Source organism: Pipra filicauda, unplaced genomic scaffold (genome assembly GCF_003945595.2).
Source record: "Pipra filicauda isolate LSUMZ 115617 unplaced genomic scaffold, ASM394559v2 scaffold327_size997775_pilon, whole genome shotgun sequence".
Taxonomy (NCBI): Eukaryota; Metazoa; Chordata; class Aves; order Passeriformes; family Pipridae; genus Pipra; species Pipra filicauda.
In genome coordinates, this window is record NW_024104451.1 from 94,491 (window position 1) to 120,682 (window position 26,192).

General features: G+C 41.5%; 1 protein-coding gene across 8 annotated transcripts in view; it reads right to left on the bottom strand.

Annotated features, from left to right (window-relative positions):
- The window catches only part of ETV6 (ETS variant transcription factor 6), a 130,892-nt gene that overhangs the window by 76,227 nt on the left and 28,473 nt on the right, over positions 1–26,192 (bottom strand). For 4 of the 8 annotated variants that reach the window (XM_027722284.2, XM_027722287.2, XM_027722286.2 and 1 more), the window contains one exon: positions 11,829–11,955. The exons of 1 other annotated variant lie outside the window; for it this stretch is intronic. In XM_027722284.2, the coding sequence (XP_027578085.1) occupies positions 11,829–11,955 (127 nt within the window). The remainder of the gene's footprint in view (positions 1–11,828; positions 11,956–26,192) is intronic. 3 more of the 8 variants (XM_027722285.2, XM_039383838.1, XM_039383837.1) reach the window with 1 other exon arrangement.

Here is a 26,192-nt window from a genome sequence, read left to right on the forward strand (position 1 = left end):
AAGCCAGTTGATGTAATCTTTTTGGATTTCAGTAAAGCTTTCAATACTGTCTCTCACAGGATCCTTCTGGACAAAACGTCCAGCACATAGTCAGATAAACACATCACACAATGGGTGAGCAATTGGCTCACAGGTTGAGCACAGAGGGTAACATCAGACTGGCCACCTGTCACTGGTGGGGTTCTGCAGGGCTCCATCTTGGGCCCTGTGCTCTTCAACATCTTCATAAATTACTTGGATGCAGGACTGGAAGGGACAGTAAGCAAGTCTGCAGGCCACACAAAATTCAGAGGAGCTGTTGACTCCCTCGAAAGCAGGAAGACCCTGCAGAGAGACCTCAACAAATCAGGGGACTGGGCAGTCACCAACCTTATGAAGTTCAACAAGGGGAAGTGCCTCATTATGCACTTGGGATGGGGCAAACCTGGCTGCTCATACAGACTGGGGAATGAGATGCTGTAAATCAGTGCCCTGGAAAGGGACCTGGGGATCCTTGTTGATGGCAAGCTGAATAAGGGCCAACCATGTTCCTGGGGGGCATCAGGCAAAGCATCGCCAGCTGGGCAAGGGAGGTGATTGTCCCACTCGGCTCTGCTCTGGGGTGGCCTTACCTGGAATATTGGGGCAGTTTTGGGTACCACAATATAATAAAGACATTAAGGCATTAGAAAGCGCCCAAAGGAGGGCAGTTTAAGACGGTGAAGGGGCTTGAGGGGAAGCCATGTGAGGAGCAGCTGAGGGCATTTGGTGTGTTCAGCTGGAGAAGAGACTGAGGGGAGACCTTATTGCAGTTACAACTTCCTCCTGAGGGGGAGGGAGAGGAGGGGGCAGGCATTGATCTCTTCTCTGTGGTGACCAGCAAGAAGACTTGAGGGAATGGCCTGAAGTTGTGTCAGTGGAGGTTTAGGTTAGATATTAGAAAAAGGTTCTTCACCCAGATGGTGGTTTGGCACTGGAAGAGGCTCCCCAGGGAAGTGGTTACAGCACCAAGACTGACAGAGTTAAGAAGCATTGGGATGATACTCTCAGGCACATGGTGTGACTCCTGGGGATGGTCCTGTGCAGGGCTAAGGGTTTGCCTCAATGATCCTTGTGAGCCCCTTCCAACTCGGCATATTTTGTGATTCTGACTAGTACAGCTGGCTTGAAATCTAACCTGCAAAGACATTTTCACACTAACTCTTGCACCAAATTTATTCATCTCTATAAATTTTTGTGTAGGTAAACAATTATTTGTTTTTCTGAAGGTACTGCGTGTTTGGCAATTGCTTTTTGAAGAACAAAGAAAACCAGGACTGGCAAGGGAAAACTTTAGTAAGAGTCCAAAGTAAAAGGCATGAAATTAAAAATACATTAAACAGAAGAAAGGGGGAGATAATGCAGAAAAGTCAGAATTGTCTCAGCAAGTTACTTTTAGAAAAAAGGAATTTATGTCTAACCAGGAATTTGATACAGCACATCCACAGTAAATGTGAAAAAAAAAATGCAGGTAAAGATCACGCTACTTATTCTGAGATGACAAAACACCTTAACAAACTATATATAGGGAAGCACTAAAATATAGGCACGTAGCAAAAGCATTAAGAATTCTGCTTAAAGCAGGTAATACTTTCCCTTCATGAGGAAGGCAAATGCAATTTATGTTTATCATATAAAAAGGTGAGGTTTTTTTCTTTTACAATGTTGTCAGAAGCACGAGCAGAAATAAACAGACATCTAAACTTTATGTAATTAAATGTATTGATGCAGATTAAAATCTTAATTTATCTGGAAAGCAAATGGGTGCCAAACCTAAGCCTTTCATCTGACTCTGTCCCTTTCTTTCAGTAGTTTGAAAGAAAAGCGAAACAGATCTCCTTACATTTTTAAAAAAGAAAAATGCAGCTATTTATAGCTGCATTTATTGGAGCTGTTTCCTTATCAGGAAGTATGTAGCTGGGAATTACTATCTGCCTGCATCGGAAATTCTTTCAGGGATACAAAAACCCAAAAAGGAAATTTCCCTTCAAAGATATTCTGCATTTTTTTGCTGCTGCTGGGTTTAAAATAAAATGTCAATGCTCTGACCAGCTCACAGCCCCTTCGGGACAGTTGTTTTGCAAACTAGAAGCTTTAAGACACCTGAGGGAAATATTAAAAAAATGCTTCCAGAAAACTGAAAGAGAATGCTGGGAACATATTAATAAGAAAATAAACCTTTTTTTGCAGGATGCTGAGATTGTGCAAATTCATTACCAGCATTATAATATCTTTCTCTGAAATAAGCATGTTCCTAGAGCTTATCTTTACAGAAAGCATTTGCAAACTTTATCACTGGCAAAGAGCTGATTCTTGCAGTTCTAACTAGAGCTGGTTTGTTCAGACCAGGTCTTCAGATCAGGACTTCAATGTGGTCTGTATAGCTGACATACCCGCCTGACTGAACTTCTGTTGCCCAATTCACTGCTTCCACCTCCACCCCCAGGGCATGAGTGTTGCATAGTCCAAAAGCCAGTGAAACTACCACTCTTCTTTTGAGAAGGGAACAGGTAATGCAAAAAGCCTGTATGGGGGTACCACACTGGTACCACACCCTTCTGCATGTCACAGCACTAGGACAGGGCAAAGGCCATGTAGGACACGGGCAGAATATTGTTTGCCTGCAAGAGAGGTCCAATTTTTGCAGCCCATGGGATCTAGTGCTACGAGCAACTTTGGACTTGGATAGTCCAGCTACAAGGATCTACTCAGTAAACTCTCAAACAGGAAGATTTCCACTGTCTCCAAAGCAGTCCCTATAACTGATAATTTTGCCAGAGTCCCTTATCCTTCCTCTCCATTAGCAGCATAACACCCCCACACTATGCCTGTGGACTCTAAAGGCAGGAATAATACATTAGTTAATCATTAGAGACATTAATTTAATTTTTACTTGTCATGGTATAACTTGACATTTTCATTTTCTAGTCTGTATAATTGCTATAGAGCTATTTAACCATGCTGCCAGTGCAGAGTGGACACTTTTTTTTTCAGTGGGATACAAAAGTATAGGGAGATCAAAACCAGACAAGCAGATGGCCTAAACAAAGCAGGGTGCTTAGGGCTATTCCTGGGGTATGACTTTTATGCACAAAAACTCATAAGGAAAGATTTGGAGCTAAGCAAGTTTCCTAATGCTTTGACTCTCAAAAGCCAATCAGTGGTGATTATTTATTAACTCACAACATCAGCAACCATATGCCTATTAAATATATATAAACTTCTTGAACAAGGATCACTGCTACATTAATAGCAGCATGCTAGTCCTGCACAAAAAAATTTACATGAATGAGCATATTCAAATATATTCATCCCATAAGACAGCACGCAAGCACGCCACAACAATGGAATGGCTGATGCATAAATGCTTCTCCCTCCCAAGTATCTTTGGAGAATGATCTTAAAAAGAGGCTCTTGGCTGAGGTGTTGGATTGGGTCTCCAAATCTGGATGGAATCATTTTACCAAAAATCTCTTCAACAAACTTAAAAATCATTTACTGCTCCAGCAGTAAAATGGGGAGTTAGAAAAATGGCATAAAACCCCATTTAATGGATATTTTGCTAGGGTGTATTTGCACCAGAAGGAGTGCCAACACAGGAGAGGGAAGCCATAGAAGTACAGCAGAAGGAAATCCAACTTTTCATAAAGGGCATCAAATAACGTGGTTCTTTTCTGCGTGTGTGTATACACACAACCCATCACATTAATTCCTGGGAGTTTGAAGCTACCAGCAGCTTTCTCCTCAGACGCTATACACCCCTCTCAATGCTGCACAGTGTTGCTCTCTTCCAACAGTCAGCAGCTCAGCTCTGCTAAAAGAGCATGCATGTTATGTTGTTTCTGCAGGGGTTTTTGCCACACTTGTGTTTTGTTGCAAGGCTCTCACCACACAGCGGTTTCTTATTGTGGAGTTGTTAGTCATGGCTTACACACAGTTTCTCTTCTGTGTTTTCTTTAATTGTAAGGCTGTTTATGAATACTGCATTCTTTGCATTCATTTTATTTCTTACAAAAAATAATAAAAGAACTTGGAAGCATTTATAATACAAATGAAAAACTAAACAAAACATGCTTGGGATGGAAAGAGAAAAGCAAGCTAATTTTAGGTTCATTGGAATTGACAGCGCCCCTTTAAGACAAAGCTAGAAATGCTTCAAACCCAGTAATACCATAAATGTCCTGATGTTTTTGCTTCTTATTCCTCTCCACACTTTCCAGGGGAATTCCACAAGGGATCAAGCTTGAATCCCAGATTAAAGCAACATGGCCTCCTTTCCCCTCTGAATAAAGGTGAGTGTGTGTTTTGGAGATTTAAAACCCTAAAGTGAAGCTTTCCAGAAGGGGAAAAGACTGGCTTAGCACCACTGGGACTCCCACACTGCCAGTTCTCTGTACCCTGCAGCACAGGTCTCTTGACCTCCCACCTCAGGACTGTTTTAAAAGTTCCCACCGAGGCAGGAAGGATTCTATCCCTCCACATGTTTCCACTGAGGACTCTTGGTGCAGGAAACTGCTGTTAACTCTGGGCAATGACCAGGTACATAAAAAAAATAAAAAGCACTCGGCTCTGGAATAATCTTCCAAGAAACAGAAACCAGCAAGTGAGCTCCGTTTACAAGGTTTTTCACACTTAATCTGGATGCTTCTGCCACAGTGACTAGACAGCAGTCAGGAGCTAACAGATTTAGGGTTCAACTCACCAGCAGTTTACATCAAAGATGACAAGTGAAGTGGCCCTGTGTCATTCCAATGCAACCCCAGTGACAAGAGGCTTAAGTTTCCTACAGGTGATGAACAAAGACAATGCCAGAAATGTGCAAAGCACAGTCTTCATGATCCAAAGCCCACAGCTGTCCCAGCTGGATCAGTAATGGGGTTTTACTCTCCCCAGTCCAATATATTCCAGATGAAAAAACTGCATCTATATTGTGCCCAGCCATGGTATAAGAGCAACTCTGAGACTGGGCTTCCCACCCATCCAAGTTCCCTGTTTGTATAATTGCTTTGGAACAGGCCTGAGATTCACTGTAAGAAATCTCTGGGATGCAGGCTGGAGTAGATATGTTAAATTCAGATGAACATTTGAGGATGCCCATGGAAGATGCCACCTTAGGTAAGAGGCAGGCATAACCAATGTCTTTCCAGCTCATGATTTTCATCCTATTTATCTAAAAACTGGATATAGCTCACAATCATGAAGGAGCTAGGCCCAGTCACTTTGCTAGAGTTAACCAAAGTAATGGTCACTGAGGTTGACAGGATGGCTGGCTGGGATTTCTACAGTCCAGTCAGCATGTCAGTAGATTATTAAGAGTTATAAATTGAAAGACTGAGGCACTGCTCAACAGAGGAAGCAGATGGACCCTGCTTTGCATAGCTCATAACATAAAAGTGCAAGAATAGCCCATGGCAGAACACAAAGATGCAACATCAATATTAAATACTGCAGTTGGATTTTAGCAAACAGTGCCACTGTGTCAGCCTAATAATTTTTTTTTTTTAGTAGTGGGTTGGTATTGATTATTAGAGGACTAGCTACCCAGAAAGGGAATGACACATAAGGTGAAAAGCAGACTAGGAGAAAAGGCAAGCATATAAAGAGAGAGGAATGAGGTTTAAGTGTCATAATGTCAGAGAAGAGCAAAGAGGGGTCTAGAAGAAGCCAATCATTTGAGAAAGAGGCCAGTCCAGGTCCCACTAAACTCAGTGGGGATTTAAGCACTCGATTCAGTGGGACAAGGATTATTCTCAGAGTCACTAATTTGACATTCTGGCCACCTCTCAGTCCCTTTGTCATATGAAGCTTTATTGTATTTTCCTAGTATGTGCGTCAGTCAGTTTTGTTCCGCAAAGATCCTTCCAAAGCAAACATTTTTATTGCTTTCTGCTCTGAATGTGGCTTAGGGTGAAGGGCTTTTTTTCCCATCTCACTACATACTCTCAGTTCAGTGCATTGAATATTCTAGTAACTAAATAACAATCTGCTTAATGCTTCAAAGTAGCTTTCCATCTGCTAGCCAAAACTGTAGAATATTCAACAGGTGACAAAGAATTAATAAAAGGAGCAGCATAATCAATAGACACTATACAGGAGAAAAATGGATCCTTGGCAAACCTGAGAGAGTTGTTGCTTCCTCTTCCTCTGGTTTCCTGCATTCCTTTAATAATAATAATAATAATAATAATAAAGAAAAAAAAAAGAAAACAATTGGTGCCCTTAAAACACAAAACCCACAAATGATACATATAAGCAACAATGCACAATCGAGAGAAAGAAGCTGTTAATAAACTGCCTTCAGGTATTATAAATGACTTAGTTTAAAGAAACTGCCCAACTGAGAGCCCAACTACCTGTCCTACCTTACTACTCATGTTCCCACTTGGGACAGACAACTTTTTTTCAGTATGTAGTACAGATAGGGTCACAAAGATGCCAAACCGACACAGAACCACTGGACTAGTTCCCACCAAATCAGAGTATCAAATAATACTACAAACAGACATGTACAAAGATTGCTATGAAACACTCACTAAAAACTTAAAGCCTTTAATACAATTATTGCAGAAAACTAAACAAATTTCCTTTCTGTCCTCCTTAATGAGGGTAATAGAACAGAAAGTAACAACAAGGGACACGCAGAGATGTTGAAATAAAAAATGTCATCTCACTAGCTGTGTGCAATCAGGTCTGCATATGGTGAAGTTCATCAAAATCACTTGTGGTCTGGAATTTATCACACACGGGAAAACCAAAAACCAGAACCCTAGCCTACAATGGAAAAAAAAAGTACTCAAATGATTTTACAAACAGGTCTTTAGCTTTCCCTACCACCACGACACCCCAAAAGCAAATGCAGTCAAGATGACAACACTGCAGTCCCAATGTAAAAGTTCTCCCCTATGAGGTGATGCATGTTCTGTGGCATGTTGAGTTGTATCATCTCACTCTGAACATCAGTGCAGACTGTTGGCGGGGTTCAGAAAAAAGGCAATAGCAAGAAAAATCAGTTGCTGTCAAGAAAAATTGCTTCATCTGTACAGAAAATTATGTGCAGTGTGTCTTATTATGACAATGGGCAGTAGACATACAAAAGATGCCAACCCTAAAGAGAGAAGAGTCATTAGTTCAGAGGAAGAAATTAACTCATGCTCACGTTTGTATCAAGAGAAAACTCTGAAATCTTTGCCCATAAGATCCACCTCCCTAAACAAACACACACATGTTCCCAAGATAACATACCCTTCAGAGATAAAAATCAAACATACAAATCAACGTAAACGCGCAAGGGGGAATGCTTTGCACAGGATCAGAGCGTGCAACATGTCCTTTCTTAGCACTGATATTTCTTCTGTATCTCTTGTTGAAGTTTTTTGTTGAAGGCGACAAAATAAAACCATGAAGCCTCTAGCACATATTTACTGTTGCTGTTATAGAAGGCAACCCATCTTATTTTAATCTTGTGTATTACAAAAAAGGAAAAACCTATTTTCTCTCTGATTCAGAGACTATTAATAGACACAGGAAAGGGTTCTCATATAAATCTCTTAAATGCTGTATCCTCTATGGAGTTCCAAGGACTTTTTACTACAAGGTATCGGCTATGGCATAAAATAAGCAACTAATGACATTTTACCAGATGAGACAAAGATTTGCTTTAATAGAAATAGAATAAAAAAAATACGGACCCCATCCAAAAAACCCACTAACTCTCTCTGTGGCAATATTAAGTGTGTCCTCAGAGATAAGGGGTATGCAGATAGTTTCAGAGGACTTCCACCTATCTTAGCATTCTTCATTATCACAATATCTGGGCAGTTAAGAGTCTTTGCACTCATGACTTTTTTTAATTTTACAGTGGGGAAACTAAAACAAGATGTCCAAGGTCACAGAAGGCACCAAGGGCAGAGTCTTGTGTGAGAGCCAAACTTGCTTCTCTTCAATCTTCAGTAAAAATCTCCATTTTCCAAACACTCCTTCGGTCTGACATTAGTCTAGCGGAGATCAGATATGCTGCAAAACTACCACAGCATACCCACCAGGGCCAAAGAGCAACTGTTTTTTGACTACATACTTAAAATGCAGGAAAGTACATTCTCCAGCTCCCCGCTGATCCTTTGTTTACAATGCCCCCAATACTCTGTTCCTAGGTAATAAGTGGATGATATAGACAAACAAGTATGTTTAAAAGTAGGGGTAACAGTCCCTTACAGAGAAGTGCAGCATGAGAGAAAGGTATGTTTTATCAGAAAATTATTCTTTACTATCCCAGAGATTTAAAGTTAGGACTACTTACACTGTACTTCTATACTACAGGAACAGGGCTGACTGGGGAGAAAACGGCTTCTTAAAACAAGAAAGGTTGTGTGAGAAGGAAAAGGGTGCCTTTATATCACCCCCAGAAAAAGGTGTTTGTCTACATAATCTAGCTGTGCTGGCCAAAGAGGAGTCCTCCTATGCAAGACTGTAGCAAAGAGGGATCTGCATTCTACTCTTCTAAATTTTGCACTTCTCCGTTTTCCAGTTTCTGGATCAAATCAGCTCAGCATAGCTGAGACCCATTTGCTCACCAAACAGTGAGAAATAATTTATTGCACAATAGGAAATTTTTCTACTAATTATCCTCATACTATTCTTGTTAGCAGTTTCAGAGTGCTTTTAAACATCAGAAATAGTGAAATTTCTAATAGGAAGGCACAAAACACTGCCCGAATCCACAGGGTGTACTTCATGTTCCAGCTGAAATGTTTGTCTCTAGTTCTCTCTTCGCTTGGGCTAACTGTTGTTTTCAGCTGCATCTGTAGCATAGCTAAGTGAAGATGTATGGGTTAGGACTGAACTCTGCCTTTATTTTGGTAAATGCCAACAGAACATCACGGAAACAGAAGGAGTAGAGGCCTGACAAGCTATCAGCTCTGTGTATGAACAGAGAAACTCACCGTACCTCTCTGTTGCACTGGAATTAGTGAGGGTTCAAAGAAGTTATTATATTTCAGCTAATCGACAAAAACAGCGGTAAGGCTGGAACCAAACAAAATCTCAGACCTAGAAAACCCTCAGACTTTGTGGGTCGAAACCCAATCTCCACACAGTACCACAGCCTGAACTAGAAAATTACTACCTTGCCTTACTTCTGAGGTAGTTTGGATTTAGGATAAAAAACGTGACTCAGATGCATCTCTAAAATAAACAAACAGACAAAAAATAAAAGAGAGGGGTCCATGCAGGAACTGAAAAATCCCATATTAATACCTCTTAAACCTCATTACTCGGAATCCAAAAGGTGCTGAATTATTTCTATACATGGTATCAGGAACACTACTCCTGGAATATCATCCTCAGTGCTGTTGTCTTCACTTTAAGAAGGATGTCTGAAGTGGGAAACAGTTCACAGAGATGATACAAACAGAATTTAAAATCTGGAAGCTTAACAGGAAGATTGACAGCTTTAAAAACTTCTCTTCCTATCCAGTTTAGCTGAGAAAAGGTTAAGAAGTGACTATCTAAAAGCACCTATATCAGGAGTAGTCTTTTGATAATATTTAGCAGGAAAGGAGATAATGAGATCTAATAGTTGGAAACTGAAGCTTGACTAATTCAAACTATAAATAGGGCACTTAAAAAAAGCAAATAAGGAGGATAATTAAGCATTGAAAGAACATCTAGAGACTTTATATCCTCCCCATCACTTAAGTCTTTTACATAAAGAGCAGAAATCTTTCTGCACCTGTTGTAACTCAGTTACTGGACCCAAACACAGCAGTTACTGCATGAAGTTCTGTAACTGAAGTTATACCAGAGATCATTTTAGGAATTCAGAATGGTCGCTCGTGGCCTAGCTATGAATCTATGTACTTTAAAAACAGTGGTTTTAACAGTGTTTGGCTCTGCTGGTTGATGACAGTGTTTTGTGTCAATATTAACTGCATAGTGAGCTACAAAATACTACACTGCCACAGACTACAACTAGTAAGGCTATGTAAATGTGTTCCATGCTGTTTATGATCTCTGACACTAACTATATAGAAGGCTATTTCACAGATATTTCATGATTAATCATCTGTGCTTTTACACTGCAACAAGTCAGACTGGTGTGGAAACACTAATGCGAAAGAAGCCTTGCAAGTTTAAAAATGTGCCAACCAAAAGAACAGGAAAACCAAAACAAAAATCAAGGTGAAAAAATATCACACCTAAAAATACTGGATAAAAAGCCTTCACTGAGAGGAAGCCTTATAAGCTCTACATTATCTAGCATGCTGGCTAGCTGACATGAAGGAAGTAGGTAAAACAACCACCACTTTCAGTATCAAGGGGCTCTGCCTTTCCTGCCTTATGCATCTTCCAGACACAGCAGGGAGTGCAATACGTAACTGTAAAGCCAGCCATGATCATAGCTGTGGAGGGGACAGACAGTAGCTCCCACAGCAGAAGTAAGCAGTAACAATTAATGCAATGAGGAATAGACCTGGGAATTAACAGCACCTGTGGGGAAAAGAACTGCTGGAGAACTGTTTCTGTGTTGGTGGGTTTTTTTGTGTTTAAGTTTTGGGCAAAGCACAGAAATGCTCTGTGACTGTGGCATTAAGTCCTCCCTGGCCTAGAGAACAGATCAGCAGCCACATGTATGTGCCAGCCAAGCCAGGCCTGGGAGCTCATGGATACTCAGGCAGTGACCAGACAGGGTCAGAAATGTCACAGTGCCAGATCCCACTCCTGTCAGAAAGCAGAGAAAAGGTATAACCCAGGCTATGCAGGACCATGCAGAATGCTGCACAGGCAACGAATGACCTCGGGGCAGAGCAACTCAGTGGCCAGCAAAGGAGTGAGCACAGACTACAAAAACGCTTGAAACAGTCTTCATACAGAAAAGGAGTGTGTGTGTGTGTAAGACAGCTGAGGACAGCAGTGAGAATGTCTTGTGATAAACATGGACTTTACTCCCCTGCCCCCCTGAAATCCCAAATCCATTTCTCAGTTGGCAAAACACAAAGTTTTGCTTGCTCCTGGCCCTCTTGCTCACTGTTGCTCAAGTAACCCAGAAACGCAACACCTGAAAAAAGTTTACTTAAAACATTTCTATTTCCATTAGAACTGCTTCTCCTCCAAATAGGAAAATTCCACTCTTCTTGTCCTCATCCTATCTCCCTAATTCACTTCTCGCTTGCCAACAGTCCTTGGCCTTTCCTATTTCTCAAACATTAAATCATCTCAGCAAGAAGTACCTGGCTCTCACCTTGCCCCTAGCTCCAGTTTTTGTTTCAATGTCAGTGATATGTCCTCCTTGCTTTGCAGCATCCTTTTGTGCTCAGCTAAGCTCATTCTTCCTCCTTTCCCACTGCCTCTGTTAGCCCTCATGCTCTATACTAAAGAGCCTGGGCACCATAAGTATTTGAGAACATTAGCAACCTGAAAAATACCCACAGCACAAATACATTCCACTCGCCACAGATTGTGAAATCGACCTTGTGTCACAGCACATAACCAAGCAATTCCTCTAAAGTGGAAGAAACATAGGACTTCCTGTCAAAATAAACCCTCCATACTCGTGCCTGTCATGAGAAATGACAGCCCAACTGTTTGGCAAGGAGATGGGAGGGGGAGATACAACGTACTGTATTTAAGACTAATTTCCTTTAGCTAAAAACAGTAGCTAGGAAAACCAAACCAGCTAGATCTTAAAAAGAAAAAAAATAAGTATAAAGTCAGGGACTTCCTTGCTCTCTTCCATAAAACCAGTGATAACTCCTCACCCCGCCCTGCCCCCTCCTCAGTCCAAGAACTGAAGACGCCTCTGTGCTGACACTCACGCAGGTGTGCTGGCAGTCTGATCGCGTCCTCATCCATCCTGATCGCTTGAGGCACTGGGACATGTAGTGGTGACGAAGTGTAAGTCGGTACCGGGCTCGCTGGAGGTGTGTACGAAATTCTTTCCTGCTGTTAAAAAGAAAATGGGAGGGGGGAGGGAGAGAGAGAGGACAATGTGAACTTTGGAGTGGAGGTGTGAAACCAAGGTAGAGGAGGGAGAAGTAGGTGGAAGGAAGGAAGAGTGTGAGTGTGTGTGTGTGTGTGTGTGGTGATGGTGAGCAGCACTAGTGATGCACCTGGCTGCCCAGGGAACCACAGAGCACAGCACACTTTGCGGGCAAGCACTGCACAGGCTAAGTGCTGCCCCGCGCTGCAGCCAGAGGCCAAACAGCTTTTAGGGTGATGGGTCTAATTTTCAAAAGGTCCATAAAGTTTCCAAGGTACTTCTCAGAAATTTGCCAAGGGAAGAAAGGGAAGTGACACATAAGTGGGGAGACTCCGAAGGTTTTATGTCAGTGAAAATCTGACAGCAACTCCATGATACAACCATGAGTACCACTGAAGTGCCAAAACCACTACACTAACAAATCAGTTATGATCTGAACAGGTTTGTTACACATTTAACACTACTCCTTCCTAGCATTTTAAAGACATTAATAAATTACTTTTGTCTTTGCTGCAGAAAAATATATCACTACAAACTACTCTATTTACCATCAAGTAATGTAATACTTCTGTTTTTGCCTAACCTGGTTACTATTATCTTCTTTGAAGTAATTTAACTTGCAACCAAATAAGTAAGTTGGCATACAGAAAGCAGCTATGCAAGGACACTCACAGAAGCATATATCACAGAATATTCTGATTTGGAAGGGATTATTAAGTCCAACTCTTAAGTGAATGGCCCATACAGGGGATTCAACCAGTGACCTTGGCATTATTACCATCAAGATTTAACCAACTGAAGTAATCTCAGGGTCAAATAGAGTCAAAAGACAATTTGTGAATGTTGCATTAGTTTCATACCTATCACAGGTTTTTATTTACAAAAACGCCTGTCAAGAAATCTAGACCGAAACTTCATGAGATCTGATGGGAAAATTCTTCCATATTCTAAGCCTGTACTCCAATCACAGCACAAATTATGCCCTTTGTAAATAAATATAGCCACAATTTTACAGGAACATAAAAAAAAATTATCATATGATTCCTGAAAGGCAATTCATGCTATTCTCCAAACCATGCTACTGAAATTTAAGAACAGCAGTGCAAACAGTATGGATTTACATCTCTGCATGCACAGAAGCAGGAGGAGTAACCTTAATTTCTGAGCATTTGCAGGACAGTACGAGTGCAGCTCCTTACCCTGACCTCAATCTCTGGCAAATGGAAAAGACAAATTTGGTGCTGGTCCAAGAGAAGGTAACTATTTCCATGACAAACCACAACATCATCACAGCCATAAGACAGGGAAATAGACTGAAGCTGATAGAGGCACCTGCAGAACGTAATGTTAGCACCCTTACCCCCAAAAGGACGGGGAGGCTTGTAAAAAAACTCTTTGAGGCAGATTAGGTGACATGTCTTAAACTAAATGTAACATGGAGCACCTAGAAAGTCTTGCATTTTTCAGCCACCACTTCAAAGCAAGCCCAGTTCATTCTTCTGCAAGGTGCTGCTAGCTGCTTACTGCTCAGGGCTCAGGCAGAACCAGAAGTTTAGCCTCAACATCAGGGGTTCCACCCCTATATACACTGTAGCCACATGGCAGAGAACACTGAAACATGTGGTGAGCAAACCTCATGGGTTTAGAGGGAGTGAAGACAGGCCTGTTTCACTCCACCATCCTGATGTTATTTCTGCAAGGACAGTCTCTGTGGCTTTTAGCTCAGTACTTTTTAACCAGAAATTGTTCAATCTTATGACTCTGTCTTCCATAAACTCAATTTCTTTCTATTTATCACTGTCCAGGCAACAGCAATCCATTAGATCATATGAATTCAGCTTTTTGTAGGTAACAAACATGAATGTTCATTGTGACACAATGAAAGACAAACTTGTGGAGCTACAAAACATTATTCTGTTTTCTGCTTATGTAATTCCTTCCCCGACCCAAAACAGCTGCCTCTATGCTTCCCATTCTCGCAAGGTGCAGCTCTCTGTGCCCGTTCTGCAGTCTCACTGTTCATTTGCACTTCTCACCCCAGAGGACAGCACCAGCAGACTGCAACGAAACGAGGCACTTCCCAGCATTTTCTGCTGCAATCCACAGTTCTGATAATCGAATCACACTGCTCCTTTTTGTTTATTGAGATATTTATAAAAAGAGGAACGCTTCTGAAACACTTCTGAAACACTTGCCTCTGCAAACAGGTACTAGAGGATAGGTGGGAGACCTAAGTCTTTTTCCTCCCTCCTGAAGATTGCAGGATACAGTCCTGTATTCGGTCCATTTTATGCTCACAGAAATAATGAATCATCGCTTCAAAGACAAAGGCTAATTGGCTTCAAAGGGCCAAAAGCAGGTGAAAAGTGAAAACAAAAAATGAAATTAAATCTAGAATCTGTGCACTTCCCTCAACACCCAGGAGGCACTGGATCAAATTAAGATATTATGCTTCCAGTACCTGCCTTTACTGATCAACCTCCTAAAGGCATACCATAACTTGATTTATACCATGACAGTTTCACTGAGATTTACTGTTATAAACAGATACATTTCATTAATTTTTTCCTAGTATTCTTAGGAACAGGACAGTCAAAACCCGAAGATATGGAAATGCTTACTTTTTCCATACACCTTGGATGTCCACAGTAATGTGTGAATTAGTAGTATTTACAGAACACAATTCACAAGGCACAAAGGGGAGTTAGCTATCCAACTTCTATTAGTGCCTTTGAAATGCCCTCTCTTACTAATCTTGCATTTTTTTCCAGCACCTTCAGCCTAAATATCAAAGTAATTTACAGACATTAGGTAAGTATTTTTCTTTTTATTAGACACATGGACAACCTGAGTTACAGCAAGTGCAAAGCTCAAATGAGCTAAGTAATTTCAGCGCTAAGCTGTCTTGAAAAAGGACAGCATGTGCCTCTCAAGGGCAATACATTTTACAATTGCATGCTGAAAGAGTTGCCTTTGTAACTGTCCTGGACAGATTTCCAAAAGGTGTGGAATGGTAATGGCACAAGGAGGTCAAGGCATCTCATGGGAAAAATGAGCTTCATGCCTGTTTGCAGCACAGGGCAGTAACGTGGCTGGAAGCAGAACTGCAGAGATTAGTCCAGTTCTGCAACCTACCTCTGTGCATCAGCCACACACAACTCCCAGCCTACACGGACACAGTCACATGTGTTCCTCCACGCTTTTTGAGGCTTTTTAGAGTCATATTTCCAGGAGGTAACTGTTGTGCTCACACCAGTGAGAACAGGTATTAACCTTCACAACTCCAGAACTGCCCAGTGCTTCTCTCTGTGGGATCCATCAAACAAAAACATGGCTGGCATCTCATGCTTCTAAGGTTACGCAACCAGACACTCTGCTACTAAGAATTTTTCTGAAAGAGTTTCCTAACTAGTCAGTTTAATATTTCTCTTTGTATTAAGGCCAAGAATGGTAGGGTTGTTCAAGCCACAGCTTGGGATGAAGGATAGGCAGTGCTGGTAGAACCAGCATGAACCTTGCGTGTACTTGGGCAAACACCCTTGCTGCAACTTAATCTACTGGTAAAAGAAACTAAATCAATACACATTTGGTGTGATCCTTTGAAATGTTTGGTGATGAGTGCTAGGAAAGCACTTGGTATTACCACATTCCATATTTGCCATCTGCCAGGGGACTCTATAAACATTTAAACCTACAAGTGACCAGATGCTCAGTCCCAAACAACTACCAGCTACTAGCAATTTCAAAATAGCAACTCCCTAGTATTTTGCCAGTAGCCACAAAGAAGTGGATGAAAAAGCTGGCATACTGATTGCCATCATCATTTTTGATAGGTTTCTTCAGCTCACAGTGAGTCAGGAAAGTTTCACTATGAAATTTCACCTTGACTACAACAACTGAACAGATGCATTAAGTCAACTTTTATGGAGGCCCTCCCTGGGGTTTACTCTAGTGGCTGGTGCTACAACAGTGCCACCAGGACAACCAGCCAGGTGTGCTGAGACTGGGGCACACCTGATTTAGCAGAGACACGTTGAAACACATGGTTAAGAATCAAAAGAATTTATGCTTTTGTTCTCTTTGTACTAGAAAAGTACAAAATACTAAATATCCAGCAGCTGAGAATGCTGTAGATCATCCTATCTAAATCAGGAAGGTAACTCAAAAGCTGTATTGATCATGACTATGTAGTAAGAGTGAATGTAACAGTTGACTAGACTCCCAAAGTCATCAAAGCACACACCAGTTTCAGTTTAATGAATTGTGGTTGATCCTTTTCAGATGAAACCTACCTGAACAGGTTTTTTTCTGTTTGGAACACAAACAATTCATATTGCTAAAATAAAACCAGTAATAATAATAATAAAAAAATCAAAATAGCAAAGTTTAAAGGCAATTTTAAAAGAAGTCCAACAGTTGAGGATGAGGGAAGCTGCAAGTAAAAACCGCTTCAGGCTTTTGCTAAAATTACACCCTTCTAAACTCCAAAGCAACAGCCTTGCAATCTGATAGTCTTTTTGTCCCTTTACTAAGTTCACTCAGATGCCAGGCACAAAGGACATAAATGCTTTTGTAGAAATGAAAATAAAATATGTAAGAAAGTCTGCTAAAACAAGCTTTCTTGTTGTCACAATGACACGACTACTTCAGTAATTGGCTAGGTGGTATACTAAAACTACTTTTTTTAATTGATAAAGCAAAGAAATGCATTACCTATGCAGCAGTTTTCAGGAAATCAAAACAGACTATGTCGCCTGCAAATACCCTGTGCTGGACAGAAAAGGCAGCTGAACCCAATCACCTCACAGAAACTTACTCCTACACTGCATGTAATGGGACAAATTAACCAAGAGGGAAAGCTGACACATTTGGCCCCCAAGGTTCTGGCGTACCTGTGCCACTCCACACCTGTCTTATTGCATTTGCTGTCCATCTTTGCTTCTACAAACATCCCAGACTCCCTCTGCTCCCCAGAGAAGCAGGCAAGGTAGAGATACAGCAGTTTGCACTGTGGTAACTTCTGGGCAGCCAACAGTAGAAGTGGGGGAAGTTACTTGTTGTGTTCTCACAGGCCATTCTTGCTTACTCACAGGACAGCGGAAGCAGGACACTGCTTTGAGGGGAGTTTCCACTTCCCTGGGTATCATCCCATCACCTGGCTCCAACTCCTCACTTGTTGGACATACGTTTAGAGAGGTGAGCAGGTGAGGTGAGCAGTGTTCTGGTGCCCTCTTAGATTTCTGGGGAAGCTCTAGGCTTAAAACCCCCTGTGCAACATGCCCTTGGCTTAAGTAAATCCAGGTTTGAAACATATGGTTGTAGCTCTCAGGACTGTGGAAGTTGGTGTTCTGGACACAACACTCTATATCCCAAATCACAGAGGATGTCCAGCTCTAAGAGGACATGGGACCAATCTCTTTTGGTAAGCACACTGAGGCAAGAAAAATGAAAAGACAAGCCCAGGGACCAGGAGCTGGGGGGAGCTCATAGTGGTCTGGTTTTTCTACTGTGGATCCTTACAGCAGTATGTGTCTCGAGTAGGGTAGAGGAGAAGAAATAGCCTTAGAGAAAAGGGTTGTTGGGAGGAAATGAGGTGTTTGCAGGGCAGATTCAGAAGGCCCTGAACATGTAGGCACTCAGCAGGGCTATGCCAGCAAACCAGCCACAGAGCAGCACAGGGGACAACAGCAGCAGATTCAAGTAAGTTAATCATTAGGGAGGCATGCGAGGGGAAGCAGAAAGGGGAGGAAGACATGCAGTGTTCACCAGTGGTTTGTATGCAACACTATAGCTGGATATGAAAGTCCAAAAGACCACTATGAGACGAGTTTGAGGGTCTAGCACAGAGAGTAGGAGGGAAATCAGAGCCCCTAATAGACTATATGGCACATTTGGGGACTGTGGTCAATGTTATAGCTTGCATACTCCAACTTCTGCCAGGGACAAAGGCTCAGGCTCCAGAAAAAGCAAACTACAGCTCTGCAGTACCATGGTATGTATTAAACTCTCCACTTCTCTCCTTTCCCCCAGTTGCTGTCGTCTTCTTAATTTCCATGGCAGACATCTCATTTTTTATCCCATTAATATAGCAATTCATGTCAAATCTATAACAGCATAATCAGCACATTATCAGTAATTAGAGAAATTGAAACAAACACAGCTCTCTGGAATGGACCTTATGCAAAGCAGCACTGGGAAAAGATTAACATCTCATTTCCTGCACACTGAGAGCAGAGATTGTCTCTGTAAGCTTAGCAATTTTGTGAAGTTCAGTTCCTCCCTGACTCCTTCCTTCAGCCTGTCCCTCCTGGGTCAGGGGCAGGTGATGGTTACCCTCTCATGTCTTGATCCTTATTTAAGTAAATAAAAAACCAGCATGGAGGTGCAATGGTGCATCACAAAGGGAAGGGGAAAGGAGACAGTGGGGAAGTTCATGCTTCTCCCATAATGATTACAGCCACTGTTCTAATTAAACTAAAATTATACAGACAACAATATTGATGCACTCAAGTGTTATGGAAAGGCAACCTGAAGAGATCAATGTTGTCATTGAAAATGCCATGATACAGTTGCATTGCTGTATAAGCACTCCAAAATATTTCAAATTAGCAAATACCAATGAAGCAAATAAATAGTTGAACCACATGCTCAAAAAGTATTTCTTCACTGAGGTCACTGCTAATATGGGGGAATAGGGAATAGAACAGGTTGTGAGAAGATACTATCAGGTAAAACTAGAAGATAATCCTAAGACAAAAATCTTAGTACAATTCATGAAATGATTAGTCATTTATATGTATAATAAAGAATTTTATCCATAGATATCTCAGCTAGGCAGCACAAAATACACAAGAGGCAGATTCTGATTCAGAATTTAGAAGTGGAATCATCATACTCTAAATGGGAGTAAAGCCTTATCTTTCCACCCACCCTTCTTCAACAAGGCACCAAGAAGAGGCACTACTGCTTCAAGAGACCTACTACTTCAAGGCAGAAACCAGCCATGGATTCAACTGCCTGATGTTAAGAAACGACCTATTGCCAGCTCTTTTACACGTGCAACTCCAAAATTTGCGTTATGTGGTTGTCACTGCAACACTCCTCTGAAGAGCTTGCTACTGACCTTTGTTTAAGCAGGGCACTGAAAAAGCTGGGCCACTGCTGTGATCCACAGGGTTCCTTTGGCATTTATCATGGTTTTGTTAGTACACTTGCTTCACACAAAGCACCACAGAAGGTTTGAGACAGACAGACAGTTGCACAGCTAGGAAAAGTACTGTGGCCAGCGAGTAAGCGGTAGGGAAGCAAGGAGGGCAACACAGAAGGACCTTCCAAGCTTGGATAGCTGCGCCTCAGGGATAGTTCACTGCACTTTTTTTTGTTCCTTTGTCTAAAACAGGGAGGGCTGGAGAGCCTCATCTCTGTACCATATGGTAGTTGTACAACCCTGCCTGCATGCATGGGAATTAACACTCTGAACACCCGTTACTGGAGCCATGTGCTCATTTCAGTGCAAGATTTCTGGAGGCCATGAAACTGAGATGGGAAAACTAAGGGAAACATGGTGTACAAGGACCTGCCCTCTCATGTGTTATGGGAAAGCTCCTTTTCAGCATCTCAAGGCTGGCCTGGCAGCACAAGTGTTCTTACTTGGTTGCATTATGAAGCTGTCAAAATACTGCAATTGCTTACTATGCATTCAAACATATTTTCAAGCACAATCATCACTTCTGGTCTTTCTATCAGGGATGTGCATTGCTTTCTGAACATTTTTACTGAAGCTACAATTACTGTGAACAGTATCCTTCACAAGAGAAGGTTTCAAATATTTACATAACACAAACCACAGGTGAGAACTGTCACATGGACAAGGTCAACTCATTCACTGCCCTGGGATATCTATGTGCCCATCAGTTAAGTAGTGGAAAAATCATAGGAGAGTAATTCACATAAAAGTCACAGGTTCTTTTAATCCTCAGTCACTGATGGAAACAGAATTCATGTGGAGTTACAACACCCTGAAATACACATTTTAAAAATATCATTTACAATTATAAGAAGTGACTCTTCTTGGTCCCATTGCACACCTGGACTCTGCTCCCATCTGTACCTGCAAAACTCTCACGTTTGTGGGGTTTTTTTAAACCACGTTTCTGATTCTGATTTACATTAGTGTGGAAGTAAAATTCACATATGGACCTCAATATTTATCTTCTACAGTTCATTAACTTAAGTCTACTCTCTCTCCTTATCTACATGAAATCAGTTTGAACCTGAGAGTTGACAGTGCGTATACGTATATGCTTATTTGGAAACAAATTGCATCATGATATGCCATAATTATCTTGTATCTGTTACCATTTGGAAATGGCACACCCAAAAAATCAGCTACTATACCAAATTGGAAAAAACTCGTTTATGTGTGATCATGTGCCTTCTCAAAGAAAAGTCATCCACTGCTGGAGGCACTGCAAAAACAACCCTGATCGCAGATTTGGATTCTGGTATTGAAGACCACTTCAGACCAGAGAACTGGTGTACCTACTTGCTGTCCTGTGAAACAACAGTTTAACCTGCCAGGCATCTTCACTACTTTCCTCACTGGCAAAAAACCCCCCACTATTGGCATACACAGCACCATTGCATTTCATCACGCTTCAGAATTCTGGCAGACTTTCCATGAAAAAAGGACATACCAAACACACAGCAAAACCTGGGAGTGCCATGACAAGGTCTAAGGTTACACCTTAGAGTTGCTGCTCCTGAAGATTCAAGTGGTGCAACAGTAACCAAGCATACACAGCATGGAACGGAGGGTGCTATATCCTCTTCTTCAACAACACCTCCAAGTAGGTAAAGGTAACTTTCCAGAGGGAATCTAGGCCAGCCTGAGAATAGGAGAGCTATAATAAGCGCTGCTGGTGAAAAAATGAGCAGATCCACTTGAGTGCTCAGGAAAACCGAACAGCATCCACAACAGGAGAAAGACAGCCAAATAAAATACCCATTCTCAAAGACTGTCTTAATAAGCTAGTCCAGAAACAAGAAATGATGGATGTTTGCCACTATAAAATATCAGAAAGATTCAGATTATTTGACTCCCAGCACATTACATGCAGAAGGAGTTCCTAGAAAGGACCATACTTGCACTGACCTTGACTACTATACAGAAACTGGAAATGGAAGAAACAACAAATTACAATCTTCCTCTCCTACTATTCTTTCACCTACTTCAGCTACTTACTTTAACATGAATGAAATAAGATCAGTGTGACTATAAAAGGAAAGTCTAGCTGAAGAAGGAGAGTATATAAAAACGCCTGGTAGGATTTCACTTCGAAAACTGCATCCTGCACATTTCCAGGCACTTCATTCTGCATCATATATACACACACCCCCCATATATGCAAGACAGACAAGTTTTACAAGAGTGAAACAGTCTAGCTTATAAGGAAGAAATAAAGGAACTACAGAAATGGACAGAGATATGACAGATACAATCCAATATCCAAAGAGAAATAAAAACAGAGGAAAAAGAAGGTAACCTGGAAGACATTGCAGAAGGATAAACTAATAAGAAGCTGTGATTAAAACATTAAGATGCATTGGGAAAACACAGAAAGAAGCTGAGTTACATAAAAAGAAACAAAATCTGCAGCAGGTCAGACTGGACAAGAACTGGGTTACTTTTTTTACAATTTATTTAACAAGCTACTTAGCAGCTTTTGGAAGGTCTCTCCAGTCAGCTGTCTATGGGTATGAGAATGCAAACTAGAATAAATTGAACTTTCTGCTGATCAGTGCATCAGACATGAAAATATTACTTAGAAAAAGTAAACAAACCATCTCAGGGATAGCTTCAGGCACAGCAAGATCTTTTATTTTCTCTAAAATATAGTTCTTCCAGCACAGGGCCATCAGGATTGGCAGAACTTTAAGGAGGGTTTTAAAATATATTCATACAGAAACAGCTGGTCATGGTACTGCATATCTGATTCAAAAGAAGAAGAGATGTGCTCTCAAACGTGTTTGAAAAGAAGCTGAAGCTCACGAGCCAGACATACTTTTAAGAAGGGGTATTGACAGGAGGAGAGCTTAGCCTGAATCAGACAATATGTTCTGTATTCCGAGGACAATGACAGTGTCGAGTGATGGCTCATATTAAATGCTTTCTCTCCATTAATGCTGTACACTGTAATAATCTGACCATTACTATTACCAAATCTGCAATGTCCCTGCCTGGAGCTAATAAGTAATGAACTAAGTGGGTGAATATTCTGTTGCGTAAGGAGACCTATTAGCAATCCTTTCCCAACCACTCTGAAAACAAGAGATGCCTTCCAGGTATGACCTATCCTGTGACAGGGTACATCCCACACAGTCCTTATTCCTTCAGTCTGGAAATTCCAGGGGCACTCCCAGCACTCAGAAGAGGAATAAAAAGTGGATCACCTCCTGAACAGTGGTTCTGCACAAGGCTGGGCGGCAGATGTCAGACTGCAAAGGACAGGATAAAACAAGCTGTGCAGAAGAGGTTTGAAGAGAAATAGTAAGAAGGACACAGGTCTGTTCCCAGTCCTGCTACTGATGCTCCAAAACAAACTGTGGCATTACCACAGCGCTCATTGCCTTGGTTGTGACAACAGGACAATGGGATAATGCTGAGCCCACAGGTGCGTCAAGCCCTGTGACAAGTCTCAGTTTAGCTGCTTTCCTTTTGCCATAGCTTTTCCTGTTTGTTAAGTTCCCCAATTGTTTTAATTGTTCCTTTCAACCTCTGCATCACTTTTTGTTCTTCCTCAAATTATTATTTTGTTTTAGCTCGTAATCCCAGAGCATTGGTTATGATGTTATTCCTGGCAGAACAGAAGTGCTTAAGTTTCACTCTGGCTATCTTTGGTTTGTTTTCACAACTAAGCATTGCTGGTTCACATCTGAAGAGACACTGCCGTGAGAGCCACTCCACCCTTACCATAAGACTGCTTCTGACCTTCAAATATTGCCTCACTACATAAGTGGGAAGTTTGGGAACCGAGACAGCTGAAATAGAGCAAACTCCAGACATTTTTAAGAAAAAGAGTAAAGTGCTGGTCTTGAACTCATTTTAACTCAATCTGAAGGCTTGTTCATGGTCCTCATTACTACACTATTTAAATAAGTCCTATAATACCTTTAGCACTTTTTTGCAATAGAGAGAACTGTTATTACACTCACCTTTACAAGTGGAGGGACCAAAACATATGCAGATAAGGTGGCTAGCCCATTCAGGTGACAGAAGCTGAGCAAAAACCTACTTTGACACCTTAGAAAATAATACTCTCTCCCAAGAACTCTACTGGGCTTCACTGTTAGGACTTGACATTTATACAGTGACTGCACTCAAAAGCAAACTGAAACACAGGGCCATTGTCCAAGGCATTCCAGAAATACCAAGCAGAAGGCAGCCCTGAAGAGCTCAAAGCCAAAATAGTTAAGATAGTGAAGCACTAGAGGAAGGATCTGTCTGAATCCTAGTTTACAGTTAGGAACAGAGGTGCAGGAAGAAGCAGCAAGTTGCCTAAATCCCATTTCGACCCTCTGCCGACATGGCCATGTTTCTGGGATTATGTTGCTGATCTAGAAATAGAAGAAAAAGAAAGAGAAAAGTACAATGACATGGACATCTTGCCAGAGCTCTCAGAATGCATCATTTCACTTTGCAATTGAGCATTGATTTTAAACACACACCCCCATGGGAACAACTGATTTCTAATGCTCTTCTTTGTCAAAGCATTGACTGAAATCTCTCCACTCACAAGGGGCAGCAAAAATGGATGGCTTGCATCGTAAGAGAGCTTCAAAATCATTCCAGAAACACATCACTCCTTTGCCACAAGAATCAGGATAGAGGCACTCCAAACCCTTCCCATGGTTTTACATGGCACAAATCCATCTAGGAAGGGTGGATTCCTCACCCGACCCAACTCACAGCTAAACAGTCTAAACCAGCAAAGCTCTCTGCTGGTACAAGCAAAACAGGAGGGCATCAATCAATCACCCCAGCTAACCAAGCAGGGTGCTTTTAACACCAGAGCTGAGCTGGGAGACTGTCAGAGGAGATGGGGGAAGGAAAAAAACCAAACCTGCTTACAAGAAGCATGAAAAATGCTTCTTCTTTTCCTATAGCCAAGAAGGTGACTGAGACAATATTCTCAGCATTTGAGGACACACATGTTCCTTCCAGCAAGCAACCTCCAAGCCCCTTCCATCATGTGCCCTCCCCCACAGTCCTCCTCATGAACAGCAAAGGCTGAGGTTTTCATTAGGAGAAAATTAACCTGAATTTTTTTAAGCTGGCAACAAAGACATATGACTTTTCCTGGCATTTTGCCTGTTTATACAGGACCTGCCAGACTGGTTATGTGATTTTTATGCTGCTTGCTTTTCCACAAAGTCCTTCGAAAGGCAGAATAAGAGAAAGCAACCAAGGAAAAACTTTAGTTATACAGGTCCAAAGATCAAACCTTGGTAATATAGTTGGAAAATCAAAAATCAAACACAATCTTCCTAAATTTATTTTTACTATCCTAAGACCATAACTGTTTACATTTATTAAGTATGTGTTGAAGTTGAACAGTTGTTTTCAGCAGCGAAACGCAGACCCATTCAAAATCGTTTAACAGCTAAAGAGATAAGTTATGTGGCAGATAAAATGGGAAACTGAGGTACAATGTAGTGAAATGAGCTGCCCAAGGTAGGCAGAGCCAGGCACAGAGATCAGGTCTTCTAAGTAACCATATGGTTCCCTGCATGGTCACGCCACTTCTACATACATGTGCCTAATTCCCAACCAATGCTGGGATATGAATGCCTTAACTCTAACACCAAACAGTTCAGAATCCTACAAAATGATGCTGCTTTACTGTCCTACAATACACTAAACAGAAAATAATTCATCAGTCACAACTGCCTGCTGTAAGTCCACTGCCAGAGGCCTGAAGACCAGAAGTGGTAACAAATGTTATAGTAAACATTTCCCTCAATACATGCAATCTTGCTAACATCAAAATATTACACCAAAAATAGCCCTTTCAATTGCCACACAGGTTTAAATGTTGAGGGTTGTTGGTTTGGGTTGTTTTGGTTTTTTTTTTCAGAGTAACTTATCTAGAGCACAACAGCAAACTGTGCTGCTACACTTTCCAAGTGGAACACTTGGTCTTTGATTCAGAAAATTCTGTTTTAATATTAATTTTCCTCTTCATGTGCAAAATAAAATGCAAGTTTAGCTTTCTGTTTGGAGCGCTCTTGTCTTGATCTAACATAAAAAAATTTCCTCACAGAACAAAAATGCTATGGGCGTGAGAAAAAAAAATTAAAAAATAAAAAGTAAAAATCAATTCAGTGTACCAAACCAGTCACCCTACCCACACAGCCTGGGGTGCCCCACTGTTTACTCAGGTGTCTCTATCTTCTCCAATGGTACAGAAAGCACAGCCTTCCCCTCCAACACTCGCGTATTGCTCTGCTCTCTCACCCTTGAGGCCACCTAGCACACACGGAGTCTGCCTCTCAGATAGCCCTGGTTTAACTGACATGGTAAATATTCATTTTCACTGGGCTGTATAATAAAGGATGAGATAAAACCTTGAGTAAATAGACGGGCAAAGTTCGAGCATACAGCTGCTCCTCACAGGCTACTTTGAGCTGACACACCTGCTTCTTTGGCAGCTGGTTTAGCTCCCTAAGGTTTGGGCTTTGCAGGGCTGGGATCATTCTGTCAGTTAGAAAGATCCCAAAGCGATTTACAAACAATTTATGAGGGATTGACAATCTCACTGCACAACAAGTAAATGGGCACCACTGCTTACACACCTGCAAGCAAAAAAAAAAAAAAAAAAAAATCATTCACCAGAAAGACAGTTGTTTGAGAGTCCTTAGAGTCAACTTAAATGAGAATGAGCCCTCCTGACCCTGCAAGCCCTACAGAAACACCACCTCCTATGGTTGTAAGCTGCCCGAGCTTGTCCAGGTCCCTTGGTAGCCACCACGGAGGAATTCATGGAGGCAACAGTAATATCAACATACATAACCACACAGTGTGTAAGAAAGGATCTCTCAAAACAGACCGGATGCTTACAGCTCACGTGGATCAGACTTCATGGACACAGTGAAGCCATCCTACAGACCCCTCCTCTACAGCATGCATCCTTGGACTGCT